General features: G+C 43.8%; 1 protein-coding gene across 1 annotated transcript in view; it reads left to right on the top strand.

Moving 5' to 3' along the window:
• The window catches only part of LOC309569099 (Fc receptor-like protein 3), a gene marked incomplete at both ends in the record, with an annotated part of 49,582 nt that overhangs the window by 16,317 nt on the left and 18,913 nt on the right, over positions 1–14,352 (top strand). The window contains 2 exons of the mRNA XM_082274863.1: positions 10,528–10,782; positions 13,909–14,169. Of these exons, the coding sequence (XP_082130989.1) occupies positions 10,528–10,782; positions 13,909–14,169 (516 nt within the window). The remainder of the gene's footprint in view (positions 1–10,527; positions 10,783–13,908; positions 14,170–14,352) is intronic.

The following is a 14,352-nucleotide window of genomic DNA, read 5'->3' as shown; positions in this document are numbered from 1 at the left end:
ACAATATTTTTCACATTTTTTTATATGAAATTCCCCCCAAAAAAATGTAAAAATCAACATTTTTTTACATTTTAGGCCAATTTGTTTTCTGCTACCTATGTTTGGTAAAAAAAATCGCAAAAAGCGTATTTTGATTTGGTTTGCGCAAAAGTTATTGCGTTTACTAACTAAGGGAAAGATTTTTGTCATTTTTGGTGTTTTTTTTTTTTAACGCGTAATGGTGGCGATCTGTGATTTTTTTTGCAGTACTGCGACATTGCGGGCGGACAGATCGGACCCTTGACTGACTTTTTTGACACTTTTGGGGTTACCAGTGACATTACTGTAGTAATCAGTGCTATATATATGCACTGTTACTGCAAAATTACACTGGCAGGGAAGGGGTTAACTTTATTGGGGAAGGAGGGGTTAAGTGTGTCCCTAGGGGCGTGCTTCTAACTGTGATTGGACATGGCTACTGGTGTAGGAACAGTGATCAACGGTCCTACATAGTAGAACCGTATGATCACCATTCCTACACAGGGGAGAATGACAGGCGGCTTGTTTACATCAGCCGCTTGCCTTTCTCCCTCTCCACCGATGATCGCCGAGTGACTGGCGGACATCGGGTCCGCCGGTCACACGCACAGACTTCCTAGGGAAAGAGCCGTGGCGGGCGCGCGCTCGCCCCCTATTGGCTCACAAGCAAGTGACAGGCAAGTGACGTATATATATACGTCACTTTGCCTGGCCGGGGCTGACCGCAGTAGTATATGCACTTGCGGCGGTCGGCAACCGGTTAATAGGTATAACTAATAGTACAATACAAAAAGGTTTTTAAAATTTCAAAAATCGCGCCTGCTGTGCTAAACCTGTGCGTGGAGAGCGGTGACTACCGACTTGCGTTCCACCAGGTTACAGGGCGTGCAGCGTACGTTCCACCTGATTGTTTATCACCTGATATATGATGATTTATTATATTTGTGTGATTTAGTATATGTTATTTATTGTGTTTTAACCACTTAAGCCCCAGCCCTATTTCGGACACTTTTTGTTTCCAAGTTAAAACCAGTATTTTTTCTTAGAAAACTACTTAGAACCCCCAAACATTATATATATTTTTTTAGCAAAGACTCTGGAGAATAAAATGTCGGTCATTGCAAAATTTTTTGTCATGCGTTATTTGCGCAGCGGTCTTTAAAACGCCATTTTTTTGGAAACAATTTGAAAAATCACATTTCACTGCATTTAAAAAATACTAAACAGTAAAGTTAGCCCATTTTTTTTGTATATTGTGAAAGAACATGTCACGCCGAGTAAATAGATACCCAACATGTTACGGTTTAAAATTGCGCCCCCCCGTGGGATGGCGACAAACTACAGTCAATAGAGATCTCAATCTGCGACGCTTTAAATTTATTTAACGGTTACCAGTTTAGAGGTAGAGTGTAGCCGTTTTCTAAAACTGCCGCCTTTTGCAGCACAGTAACCCGGAAGTGACGTCATGGACGCCGCCTCCGGGTTACGTCATCGGAGACCCGATCGATGCCGTTTCCGGCATTCATCGGGACTCCATCCAGCCGGTTGACGTGCCGGCTGGGTGCTCGGTGCTCCCGGTGGGACGGGAGCCCCGAGCAAAGCCACGGAAGGCGGCGGGAGGGGGGGGGACGTCCCCTCCCGCCCCCCGGGTAACGATCGAGCGGCTCCCGAGCCGCATTGGTCTTTACCGACGGAAAGCCGACCGTCGGCTTCAAACCACGGTACCGGGATGATGTCTCTAGCTAGAGGCATCATCCCGGTATAAGCCCGCAAAGTTTACTGACGTAGGCCTATGTCGATATGCGGTAAGTGGTTAAAATTAGTTCTATTTGTATTTACTTATATCACATCTATATTTAATTTATATTTGCCCCACACATTTCCATCCGGGGTATTAACAAGCAATTGTTTTACCCCTGGATATTAACAGCAAGCGCTATATTAATCCCAACTACTTTGGGGTTTTCTCATACCAGATAATATTTAACTTATAGCAGCTTATTAAATCACCTTCACACTCCCCTCTTAGATTAGGTCATCCATAGGCGCAAAGAATATACACCTTTTGGAGTATATACCTCTAACAACAGACTTGCATTAGAGCCTGACCATCTCCCTAAAAAGCTTTTACTAGTGACGGTCGACCCAAAACGTGGTGTTGTAGTTGCTGCTTGTGCTGTTGGAAATTCTCTGGGCAGATAGTCGATGACCATTCAGGTTTCTATGTAGAAAAAAGTAACAAATTTTTGTGTTCTTCTGTTAATTAGCCAAAATACGGGGGTGATTGAGGTTGTGGCAGGAAGCAAACCTGAATTCAGACTGATTTCTCACTCTCTATAGCTCTAAATCAGGAGTTCCCAAACTGTGGGTCCGGACCCACTGGTGGGTCGTGAGCTGCGTTTGAGTGGGTCGCACTGAGCCAGAAATCACTGGGAGCGGAGCCCGCCTAAATTGTGCGCTGCGAGCCCACACAAATTACAGAGAGCCAGAGCAGTCAAATCCTGATGGATTCAGGACCCCGGCCCACGCAGTTTGCGGAGGCTGGTCTGCATTTCCTGCGAGGAGGATACTTGCATCAGTGAGTACGTATGTGGGCTGTTATGTAGGATATGTTCATGGGGTGCAGAGCCAGCTCCTCGGTCCTGTTGGTGGCAGCGGTGGTGGCTAGACTGGCATCGGGATTCTCTCAGCTATAGCGGACAGAGACAGCAGCACCGATGTCATAGGAGGACCAGGTGGCTCGGCGGTGTCAGGAGTTCATGGCAGCTTCTGTGACCCCAGTAGAGGATCTGAAGGAGAAGAGCCAGGACACCAAGACCAGCATAGAGCTCCTCATCATGGAGACTCTGGGTGAGGTGTGCTGGGCACTGGAGAGAACAAATAGGGGCTTCACCTTCTTTGTGGACTGCTGGTAGAGGAAGGAGGGCGAGTGCCATACAGCCTGCTGATCACTGTCCTGGGGTGGTTTATTTCTGTCCTTTGCCTGCCTTATACTGTCTATGAGGGTGCTGATTACTTACAACTCCGCTTATATGCCACAGGTTTCTGACCCCTCACTTAGAATATCTGGCAAGTGTATTCAATAATAAATCGAAAAGTAGTAAATTTATATTTTTAATGTAACATCCCCCTCCCTTTAAAATATGCATTATTATTATTATTTGCATTTATATAGCACCAACAAATTCTGTAGCGCTTTACAGTATTCAATTACAAGCAAGTGGGTCCCAAAAAATAACTGTATTCAGAAGTGAGTCTCGGCCCAAAAAAGTTTGGGAAGCCCTGCTCTAAATGATCTGTCCTCTAAGCTTAGTTAGAAGTAACGTTTTGCACATTTTATAATACAAAATGCTGTATATACAGTGTAGGAAATTGAAGGGGGTGCGTAACTGAATGTAGCACTACTCCCAAGGGAGCTGCTGAATACGGGTTCCACTGGGTTACCATTAGCAACAGTAGAACAATCTTTTTTTTTTTTTTTATATTTTTTATTGAGTTTTGAAAGATAACAAGTATCAGAAGCATTAACAATGTTAATAGTATGAACATAGCAATAACCATATAATTTGACATAACAAAAACAGAAGAACAAGAGAAGGAACGGGTATCCGTCAACCCAGCATAATAAGTACATGTACACAATAGTGTGAATGAAGTAAGATCATATAAGTCAAAGAATCGCCCAGAATTTTGTGAAGGTTCAAATCTTACTAGATCTTAAGGAAACCCATCGCGCAGAGTGACCTATTGGGTCTCCAATCCACGCGAGGGAATTCAAGCATGTCATATCAGTAATAAAGCAGCTAATAATTCGTCCAGAAGTTCCAGTGAGTATGGAATTTCTTCAGGGAAAGAGAATTAATGGTCAGTGATTTTTAGAATTGGTAATTCACCTTTAATAGTGAAATGACTTCAGACAAGGACGGGGGTGTAGTGGTTTTCCATTTCCTCAATATTAGCAGGCGTGTATCCAGGAGAACATGGGAGATCCATGGGCGAAAGCGGTGGGGACAGTTTTCGATACCCAGATGTAATACGGCTAAGGCTGGATTAGGGATAATAATACATCCAGTGTGAGAAGCTATGTATCTGAAGATGTTGTGCCATAAACCTGTTAATGAGGGACTTCGACACATCTCTGTCCCTCGATCTTTCCATAGCCCTCTTGAACCTAAAACTCATCGCTCTGACACGCCGCCAGTTTAAGCTTCTTCTTCATGTCACCACATCAGCCAAGCAGACCATTGCCAAGGCTTGGAAAACCCCCTCTTTATGTGTACTCACCACTAAACACAGGATTACCCAAACCATGATTCACGCCAAAATAGAGGCTGTCCTCCAAGACACGGTTCCTAAATTTGAAAAATGATGGACTCCTTGGATTACCCATTTCCTGCTCCCTGGCCTTGACATCACTTTGATGTGCCCATGACCATACCCTGGATCATGATTATAAACTTATTCGGCCCTCAGTCTTCCGGTCGGTCCCTCCCTTGGGGACACACACACCCCATGTCTTCCCCCATTTACTTGACCCCCCCCCCTTTTTTTCCTCTTTTCTTCTTCTCCCCCCTCTTCCTTCTGCTTCTCTCTTCCCGCCTTCCAGGCTGCCCTCGAATATTTCCACCCCTCCCATGTACCACGGTCTCCCAGACTCCTCATGCTCTTTGGCATTGTCCCCCGTCGTGGTGCCAAGTGGCTAAAAAAAATGTTCTATTTAACATCACTAGTGGGAGACGGCAACAACCAATTCATTTCCCCTGCTAATAGCATCCTTCTTCCCATCTGTTACTCTACACCCCTGTTATACATTGTTTCTGTTAGTAAATTTGTTCCGCTCTTTGTTTCCATGCCGCAGTTGAACAATTCATTGTTGTTGAATCCATGTCATTTGTACCTACTGCCTTATACTGTGCCCTGTGCCATACTCTGTGCCACTGCTTCATCTTGTTTGTTCATTCTTTATTCTTGATACAATTTTTGAACCAGAAAAAATAAAAAAAACCTGTTAATGAGGTCCCATAAGATATGTAGTAGGGTCCCTATGTGACCACAATCACGCCAGCATTGGGGGGAGTATTTTTTACGGAGAAACCCGCCAACCTATAGGGGGTGTAGTACCACCTATTTTTGACTTTCATTGCCATTTCCCAGTGGGTAGCGCAGTGCGAGTGTTTGTGTATGGTGCGTAGCGCCGTTTGCCGCTGACTGATGGTATAGGTGTTTCCCAAATCCGCTTCCCACTTGAACATAGGGGGTGTTTTAGGAAATGTATTATTACTCAGCAGGATGTCATAATAAAATGAGACCCCACTAGGTTTAGGTGGAGGATCTGTGAATTGTGCCCAACAGTAGAGCAATCTGGCATTTTTCCAAGTGTTTTACCAAGGGTCAGTCCAGTTTCTTTGGTTTTTATGTTTTATTAGGAACTTGGATAGAGGAAGGGATGATTGGGATACTCCAACTTTATACACTATGCACAATAGGCTGGGACGGCTTGAATAAATGCTGGTTAACGCTGAGTAACGCTGAGTAAAGTACAGCCCGGAGCAAAAATAAGAAAAATAGGCTCAGGGCGAGCATGACTGGGCCATCAGTGTAATTGGCAGAGTAGGGGTTAAAAAATAAGAAAACTTTGCTGGGGTTCTTCCCTATTGGCCCCTATTAGTTGCAGTGGGAGGGGCCGAATAGGGGGCAGTTAGGCTGACCTGCAGTTCAGAACAGCGTGGGTGGAGGATCGTTCCCGCCCTCTCGCCCCTACATTGGAATTTCTTTCTACTGTGATTGTTTTCTGATTTGACGGTTGGCTCTTTGGAGGTGTTTTGGTAAAACGAGTCTCAAGTGGAAGGGGGGGGGGCGGCTTTTTTGCTGCCCCCCCTGCAAAGTGCTGCCCTAGGCCTGGGCCTTGTTGGCCTAGGCCAAAATACAGCACTGATTATTGGGTCCAAAAAGGTGCCTTCCAATGCTGCCGCTTATTACGAATCCTATCCTGGATCCCCTCCGACTTGATATGATAAATAGTATAGACCCTTCATTTCTTTGAAAGTAGGCAAACTTATAAAATCTGCAGGGGATCAAATATTAATTTTCCCCACTGTATGTATGTACTTTTGAAATATTATTCAAATCAATACAAATAACAGATGACAATACCTATGGGTTCACCTCCACGACTCGGCAGCCAACTTGGGGATCCCATATCTGCCTTGATGTGGGAGCAACCCTCGTCACAATCATCCACTCAATTAGAAACCAATCGAAACAAATCTACTGTACGGAATAAATTCCGAAAATGAATCATTCTAACATAACAAATATGACGAAATGAAATGATTTACTTAATGAATGAATCCGAAAGGAAACAAATGTTTTTGTTGTTCACATCTCTACCACAAATCTTCTGTGGATATAGGCTGCCTCAAATCTTTCTGTCTGCATGATGTTGAGATCAGGGCTCTGTGGGGGCCAAACCATCACTTTCTGGACTTCTTGTTCTTCCTTACACTTTAGATACAGTAGTTCTTAATGACATTGGTCGTATGTTTGGTGTTGTTGTCCTGCAATAGAATAAATTTCGGGCCAGTCCCACGCCTCCCTGATGGTATGGCATGATGAAAAAGGAGGAACAAAATAGTGTCCCTTCATCCTACATGACATGAGAGAAAATATCGATTGAGGCATAGATGGACTTTAATGGTACCAAGAGAAAAAAACTAAACCAAACTAAAAGACAAAATATCTAAAACATAGACATAAATGTCTAACAATACTCCTAGAATAATCCTAGATGGAATGACCTTAGACCAAAACCATCATCAATTGTGACTATTGCCATCTGGGTGCCGAATGCTCAACATGTTTCACGGGTATGGACCCCCGTTTCTTCAGGAGCTTGTCAAGCAGTAGAATAATAGACATCAAATACTGTAATAGATAACATGAAATAATTACAATCATTCCTTACTTCATCATAAACACACTTTGGCATTACAGTCAGAATGTGATGAATCACCCATGCGTGGTCCTTACCCAAGCAAAGGGAGGTGGGCACCCTTGAGAGACCAGGAGCATGATGGATATGTATCTGCCTGTATTGCTCAGCATTGAGGACACCATTGATCCTGATCAAATCTCCAACTCCAGAAATGCAGACCCAAACTTGCAAGGAACCTCCACCATGCTTCACAGTTGGCTGCAGACACTCATTATTGTACCCCTCTCCATCCCTTCATCAATAAACTGCCTCCTGTTACAGCCAAATATTTAAAATTTTGACTCATCAGTCCAGAGCACCTGCTGCCATTTTTTTGCACTCCAGTTCCTATAATTTCCTGCATAGTTTAGTCACTTAGCCTTGTTTCCATGTCCTATGCATTTAAACATAGGAAATGGGGTGCAGAAAAATGTATTTGCTTTGCTTCATAATTTACTATGCATTTCTAAGAATTCTAAATGTTGTGCTTACTCAATTTACCATCAAAGTATTAAGCTTGAATACCTCACACGGTTGCTGTTTTATAAGCATCCGGTATATTAATATTTTCTTCTTTTTTTTTTTTTGCAGCTTCTGTACTGGGAATTGTGGGTGAGTTTCCTATCTCCTATATAACACAATCATAGAGAATAAATAAATAAATAAATAAATAAATATACTATATATATATATTTTTTTTTAAATATATTTTATATATATATATATATATATATATATATATTCAGTATATGTATATATTTGTTTTTAACAGAATTTTCAACAATGCTACAATTAATGTACATAGAAAATACCATAGCTTAAAGTGATTGTAAAGCCTTGTTTTTTTTTGTTTTTTTTTTATAACAAGCATGTTATACTTACCTCCTCTGTGCAGTTGGATCTACACAGAGCAGCCCAGATCCTCCTCTTCTCGGGTCCCTCTTTGCTACTCCTGGCCCCTCCCTCCTGTCAAGTGACCCCCACAGCAAGCGGCTTTCTATGGGGGCACCCGAGCCGAGCTGCAGCTCCCCGCGTCCATTCAGACACGAAGCTGCCGTTCGGCCCCACCCCCTCTCTTTCCTGATTGGCCAACTGACTTTGATTGACAGCTGCAGGAGCCAAAGGAGCCGCTGCTGTGTCTGTGCCTCAGCCAGATGGCCGAGGGACTCGTGGACATCACTGGACAGAGATGGGGCTCAGGTAAATATTAGGGGGTGCTGGGAAGGCTGCTGCACACAGAAGGCTTTTTATCTGAATGCATAGAATGCATTAGGATAAAAAAAAAACTTCTGCCTTTGCAACTCCTTTCATGTGGATGTAAACCTTAACAATAAACTTTTATTTGCTCTCTTTTGGTCTTGTAAATATACAATTGAAGCTGTAAAATGCACTGTACCCTCAGTGTTCGATCAAATAGATGGGTTCATTGGTCATGGTCTCCATGAACACCAACAGCTAGACATACATGCAGGCCCAGAGATGGATTATCCCTACTCTTGTTCATTTATCTTAGTAAATAAGGCCCAGTGACTTTATGGCTCGTTTCCACTGAACTTTCTGGTACGGTTCGGTACGGTACACTATTTATGCCGTTTCCATTGTGAATGGTACCCTAATTCCGAACCGTACCGTACCACTTTTTTGGTACCCTTTTGTTGGGGTACCAAGCACATTAGTACCGTACCAACAGGGTGGAGCTACACTCTGCAGAACGTGATTGGTTGACAGAGAATCGTCGATCACAGCTTTCTTGCTATACCATGCCTATCATGAAAGGGTACTATTGGCAGTGGAAACGCAAGGTGTACCATTCCGAACCGTACCGTATTGAACCGAACCGTACCATACCACTCAGTGGAAACGAGGCATTATGGACATAACTCACAGTAGTCAAAACCAAAGAAAAACTGCACAAAATTCTGCTTTAAAGTTGATCTCCAGGCATTGTTATTTGTAAATGTATATTTAAAGTTAAATTAAAAAAATACCTGAATTTGATTTAGTTTCAGCCTTATTTAATCCTTACACAGCAGGGCCTATGTTGGTAGGGCGTGAAGCAGCATGTTAGCATGGTGAAACAGCATGCAGCTGGCTGTATTGTACAGTTACTCATTTAGGTTCAGATACCCTTCATGGCCAGAGGCCAAATTACTTTACCATACCCTACATACATAGGGTAAAATCCTTTAAACTTGCTAGAAACAGCTGTCCCCTCACCGACTACAGAGTCATTTTGAGAGAAACAGCATTGAGCGCTGAGTCTTTCCACCAGGTTGTCTCACACTGTACACTTGACCATGTTCAACCCAAAGGCAAAGAACCTGGGAGGGTTCCGTTCTGCAGTGGGTTTGTTTGAAAGAAGACACAAGGTCAACCAGTTCAACCCACAGAGAACCCTCGAAGGGTTCCTTTCTGTAGTGAGTACCCAAGATAGGGACTCAATGGCTCAGTGGAATGCACCAAGTGCCAGGCCACCCGTTCTACAGAACTTCCATCACCGACAAACATTGCTCCTTTGCCCAAGGTGGCTGCTCTTCCTTCTTATTACTCCTCAATTTATAACTCAAAGGGTTACCTTATAATTGTACACTTTATTTCCCAGTTCACCAGTACACTGTAGAAGCACACTCTCTTTCTCTCTCTTCATCAAGTAAACCTGAAGGCAAAAAGGGGAGCCACTGCACTTACTTTGTGAGGCCTTGCACACTGTGGTCATCAGCCAAGTTACAAAGTTGTATAGTTATATAGTTAGTCTGTGTAACGGAACCACAACCCACTCTGTACTTTTGGACTTCCGTCAGTATACGGCTTCCTCCCAGTCGTGAACATAGATATCAGATTTTCCAGCCGCCCCCATACAAAGCTAGCCGATAACTTAGCTTGTCCTGAAATCTTCTGTTTATTGAACAGTCGCACAGAATTTATATACAGCATGGACCTCCCTCTCCTGATCAGATGACCACACACAGGTCAGGGGTTGCCTGATTACATTATCATATGCAGATGAAATTGTATACAGAGATAGAATTAGCCTGAACTAATTATCTAGCCATCTGGACAGAAACGATATGTGAGTTCATTAACATTTAACAATGGCTTAACAGAATCCACATCCCACCTCAATACGCAGACTATAGGGAGAGCCTGTCTAAAACATTAAAGTTCAATACACATTATCATAATTGTAAACACAGAACACATTTGAAGCAATCCAAACCATTAAGCATCTTTCTCCTTTCACTGTCCAGTCACAGAGGCAGGGGAAGGAAAAGGAAAGCAGACCTCCTTCCCTGTCAAACAGAGCTTTGCTCTGTAACAGAGTTGGGTAAATCTCAAGGCTGGTTGGACTAGAATACAAATCTGATTGCAGGTCAAACAGCTTAGCTGTGTATTTGGCTGGATGCCTGCAGTAACACTTTAAATCTCCTCATGCCATGACTTTATATGGTCAAATGTATTCTTATGTTGACAATGTAAATGCTCTACAAGACCAAAGAATTGTTTCAGTAATTTGAGATGCATCTGATGCTTTCTAGGTGCTGCGGCAAAACCAGTGGTGACCTTCACTCCGAACGTGAACAAGATATTTGAAGGAGAGACTATAGTAATGACCTGTAATGTTGAGTCTATCCTCCAAGATGCTGCATACTACTGGTACAGAGATGGTAACTGGGTGCAGACAAGGAGGATTGCCACCATCTCTTCAGCAGAAATGAGAGACGGGGGGGATTACCATTGTTGGACTAAATATACCACAGGAAGTGATCCACTTAGGTTGGATGTTAGCAATGGTAAGTTCAGTTCCGATATCCTAACCTACAATATCTCGCAAAAGTAAGTACACCCCTCACATTTTTGTAATTATTTTATTATACCTTTTTTATGTGACAACACTGAAGAAATGACACTTTGCTACAATGTAAAGTAGTGAGTGTACAGCTTGTATAACAGTGTAAATTTGCTGTCCCCTCAAAATAACTCAACACACAGCCATTAACCACTTAAGCCCCGGAAGATTGTACCCCCTTCCTGACCAGGGCCTATTTTGCGATTCGGCACTGCGTGACTTTAATGGACAATTGCGCGGTCGTGCGACGCTGTACCCAAACTAATTTGACGTCCTTTTCCCACAAACAGAGCTTTCTTTTGGTGGTATTTGATCACCTGTGCGATTTTTTGATCATGCGCTATAAACAAAAAAAACAAAACAAAAAAAGAGCGTCAATTTTGCAAAAATAACAATATTTTTCACATTTTTTAATATGAAATTCCCCAAAAAAAATGTAAAAATCAAAATTTTTTAACATTTTCGGCCAATTTGTTTTATGCTACAGATGTTTGGTAAAAAAAATTGCAAAAAGCGTATTTTGATTGGTTTGCGCAAAAGTTATCGCGTTTACTAACAAAGGGAAAGATTTTTGTCATTTTTGTTGTTTTTTTTTTTTAACGCGTAATGGCGGCGATCTGCATTTTTTTTTGCAGGACTGCGACATTGGGGCGGACAGATCGGACCCTTGACTGACATTTTTGACACTTTTGGGGTTACCAGTTACATTTCTACAGTAATCAGTGCTATACATATGCACTGTTACTGTAAAATTACACTGGCAGTGAAGGGGTTAACTTTTTTTGAGAGGGAGGGGTTATGTGTGTCCCTAGGGGCGTGATTCTAACTGTGATTGGCTGTGGCTTGAGGTGTAGGAACAGTGATCAACGGTCCTACATAGAACCGTATAATCACTATTCCTACACAGGGGAGAATGACAGGCGGCTTGCTTACATCAGCCGCCTGCCTTTCTCCCTCTGCACCGACGATCGCCGAGTGACCGACGGACATCAGGTAACGGACCCCCCCCCCCCCGCGGGAGCGCGCCTCCGGGGGCGCGCGCTCGCTCCCTAGACCCTCACAGGCTAGCGAAGTAGTACTACTTCGCTCTGCCTGTGAGGGGCTGACCGCCAACATAAATAGTGGTGCGGCGGTCAGCAAGCAGTTAATGTCTAAACCGCTGGCAACAAAAGTGAGTACACCCCTAAGTGAAAATCTTCTCTAACTTTTTGATGATATTCTAGGATAGGGATTCTAGGATAGGCATAGAAGGGAATAGTGGGATACTCCAATTGAACTTTTCACATTGTTTGAGGACTTCTATCTTCAAAGCTCAGCTTGAAAAGGCATGAAACATCCAGGCTGTCAATCCACATTGCCACTAGGGTGGATGGGGCCAAGTCTCTTGTTCTCTTTGCTCTCTAACAAGACGACTTGATGGACGATAATCTATCTTCAGGACACTCTCACTGTTTTTATCTATTTTCTGTAGGGTTCGAGGACAACCCTAGTACTAGAGGGCAGCAAGGCTGTGCAATAATATCCACCTGAAACCGCAAAGTTAACTTCCAATTTGTACCATCGCACCAATGCGCACGAGAATATCATTGCTGTTGCCCCCCTAATACTTACCTGAGCCCCACCGAGATCCAGCAATGTGCATACAAGCCTCGGCTATGCCAGGACTCTACCTCTTCATTGGCTGAGACAACAGCAGGAGCCACCGTCAATCCCAGCCAGTGAGCCAATGAGCAGAAAGAGGAGACAGGGCTAAGCCGCATCTCTGGGTGTGAATGGACACGCAGAGCAGCAGCTTGGGAGGGAGCCTGCTTGGGTGCCCCCCCCCCCCCCCCACAGCCAGCTGCTTGCAGTAGGGGCACCCAGCAGGAGGCTAGGGCCGAGAGCGCCAGGGAGGGACCCGAGAAGAGGAGGATCAGGGCTGCTCTGTGCAAAACTATTACACAGAGTAGTAAAAAGAGAGGGGGTAAAAATGTTGGGACTTTACATGAGGACATGACATGGTAGGGTCATATACCTCCATCCCTATCAATTGAATAAAAACAAGGGGGAATTGGGACTTTGCATGCAAACAGGGGCGTGCTGTGCCGTGTTTCTAGGACACAGCGCAATCCCAATCTTGGTAAAGAGCTGATGACGCAGCTCTTTACCCATGTGATTGGCTGTGTCCAATCACAGCCGGTCAAATGTAAGCAAGGAAGTGACGTTTATTGGCTCTCCTCGGCTCACACTGACAGAGTGTGTGGCAAGGAGAGCCGATCAGCAGCATCTCCTAGCAGGGGAGACCTGTACAGGTAATCAGGGCACTCATCATCAACATCACATATCCCATGGTACCTTGCTGCCTCAAAGCAGTCATTCCTGTACTGACTCCACCTTCTGAAACGCCTCCTCTCAGCACCTCTGTAGTTGTGACAGCAGCGTCTAGCAACAGAGCATAGCTACGGTAATTCACAGTATTTAAGAAAGGAAATGTATGGGGTTCTTCAAAAAGTAAAGACCCGTACACACGTACCGATCGTCGGGCGAACGATCGGCCGTCTTTTGTCCGAGGGCTGTCTTGTCTGTTGAAAAGTGCAAAAGACTGCACAAGAATTTTGTCGGCCAACAACAGCCGACTGCAGAAGTGATGTCATGTGATGGTTTACTTTCCCTGTATTTTTTCTTTTCTGAGCATGCCCAGTCTTGTAAATCTGCTGTCTGTCGGCCGAAATCTGTACTGACTGGCGAACAATCGGCCGTTCTGGTGTCGGCATACAAAAATTTTAATGCTTGTACGACAGATTCTGTTCGGCCGAAAGTCGGCTGTCGGAAGCATCATACTAACAAGCCGAAAATCGGCCGATCGTTCGGTGGCCGAACATTTTCGAGCCGACAATCGGTACGTGTGTACGGGGCTTTAGTTTGCAAATTTGAAGAATGTTCAGAGTAGACTAGAAATAACTGAAATATAATGTAGAGATGAATATATAATTTTATCTTCTAATCATGGATATATGCTTAAACCGTCTTTGTTGTATTCCTTGAGAATGAATTAGCTACTTATCTCAGGCCTCCCTTTTGTGTGTTTCAGATTGGGTGATCCTGCAGGCTCCTCGCTATGTTCACGAAGGAGATAACATAACTTTGAGGTGTCGCCATCTTCCTGGATATAATGCGGGAAAGACGAGATTCTACAAAGATGATGTTGTCATTCAACATTGGAGTTACACAGATGAATTCCTCATTGGAAACATGGATGTGCAGAAGACCGGGAAATACAAATGTACAAAAGAAGTGCTTCACTATGGAATGTACCACAGCCATTCGGATGGAGCTTCCATTTCAGTCCAAGGTACTGGCATGGGCAATATATCCTTAAAGCGGAGTTCCGGCCTCAAATACCTTTTTTAACTAAAAATACCCCATAATACTAATCCATCGCCCTTTACAGAACCGCTATTCTCATACTTGCAGGGTGTACAGTATTGGATTTTAGTCAAAATCCTACTTTTAAAAACGCTGTCTGGGCGCGGCC

This window comes from Pelophylax lessonae, assembly GCF_965119305.1.
Source record: "Pelophylax lessonae genome assembly, chromosome: 13".
Classification (NCBI taxonomy): domain Eukaryota; kingdom Metazoa; phylum Chordata; class Amphibia; order Anura; family Ranidae; genus Pelophylax; species Pelophylax lessonae.
Note: the sequence above shows the minus strand (reverse complement) of the source record. Positions and strands in the feature narration are given on the sequence as shown.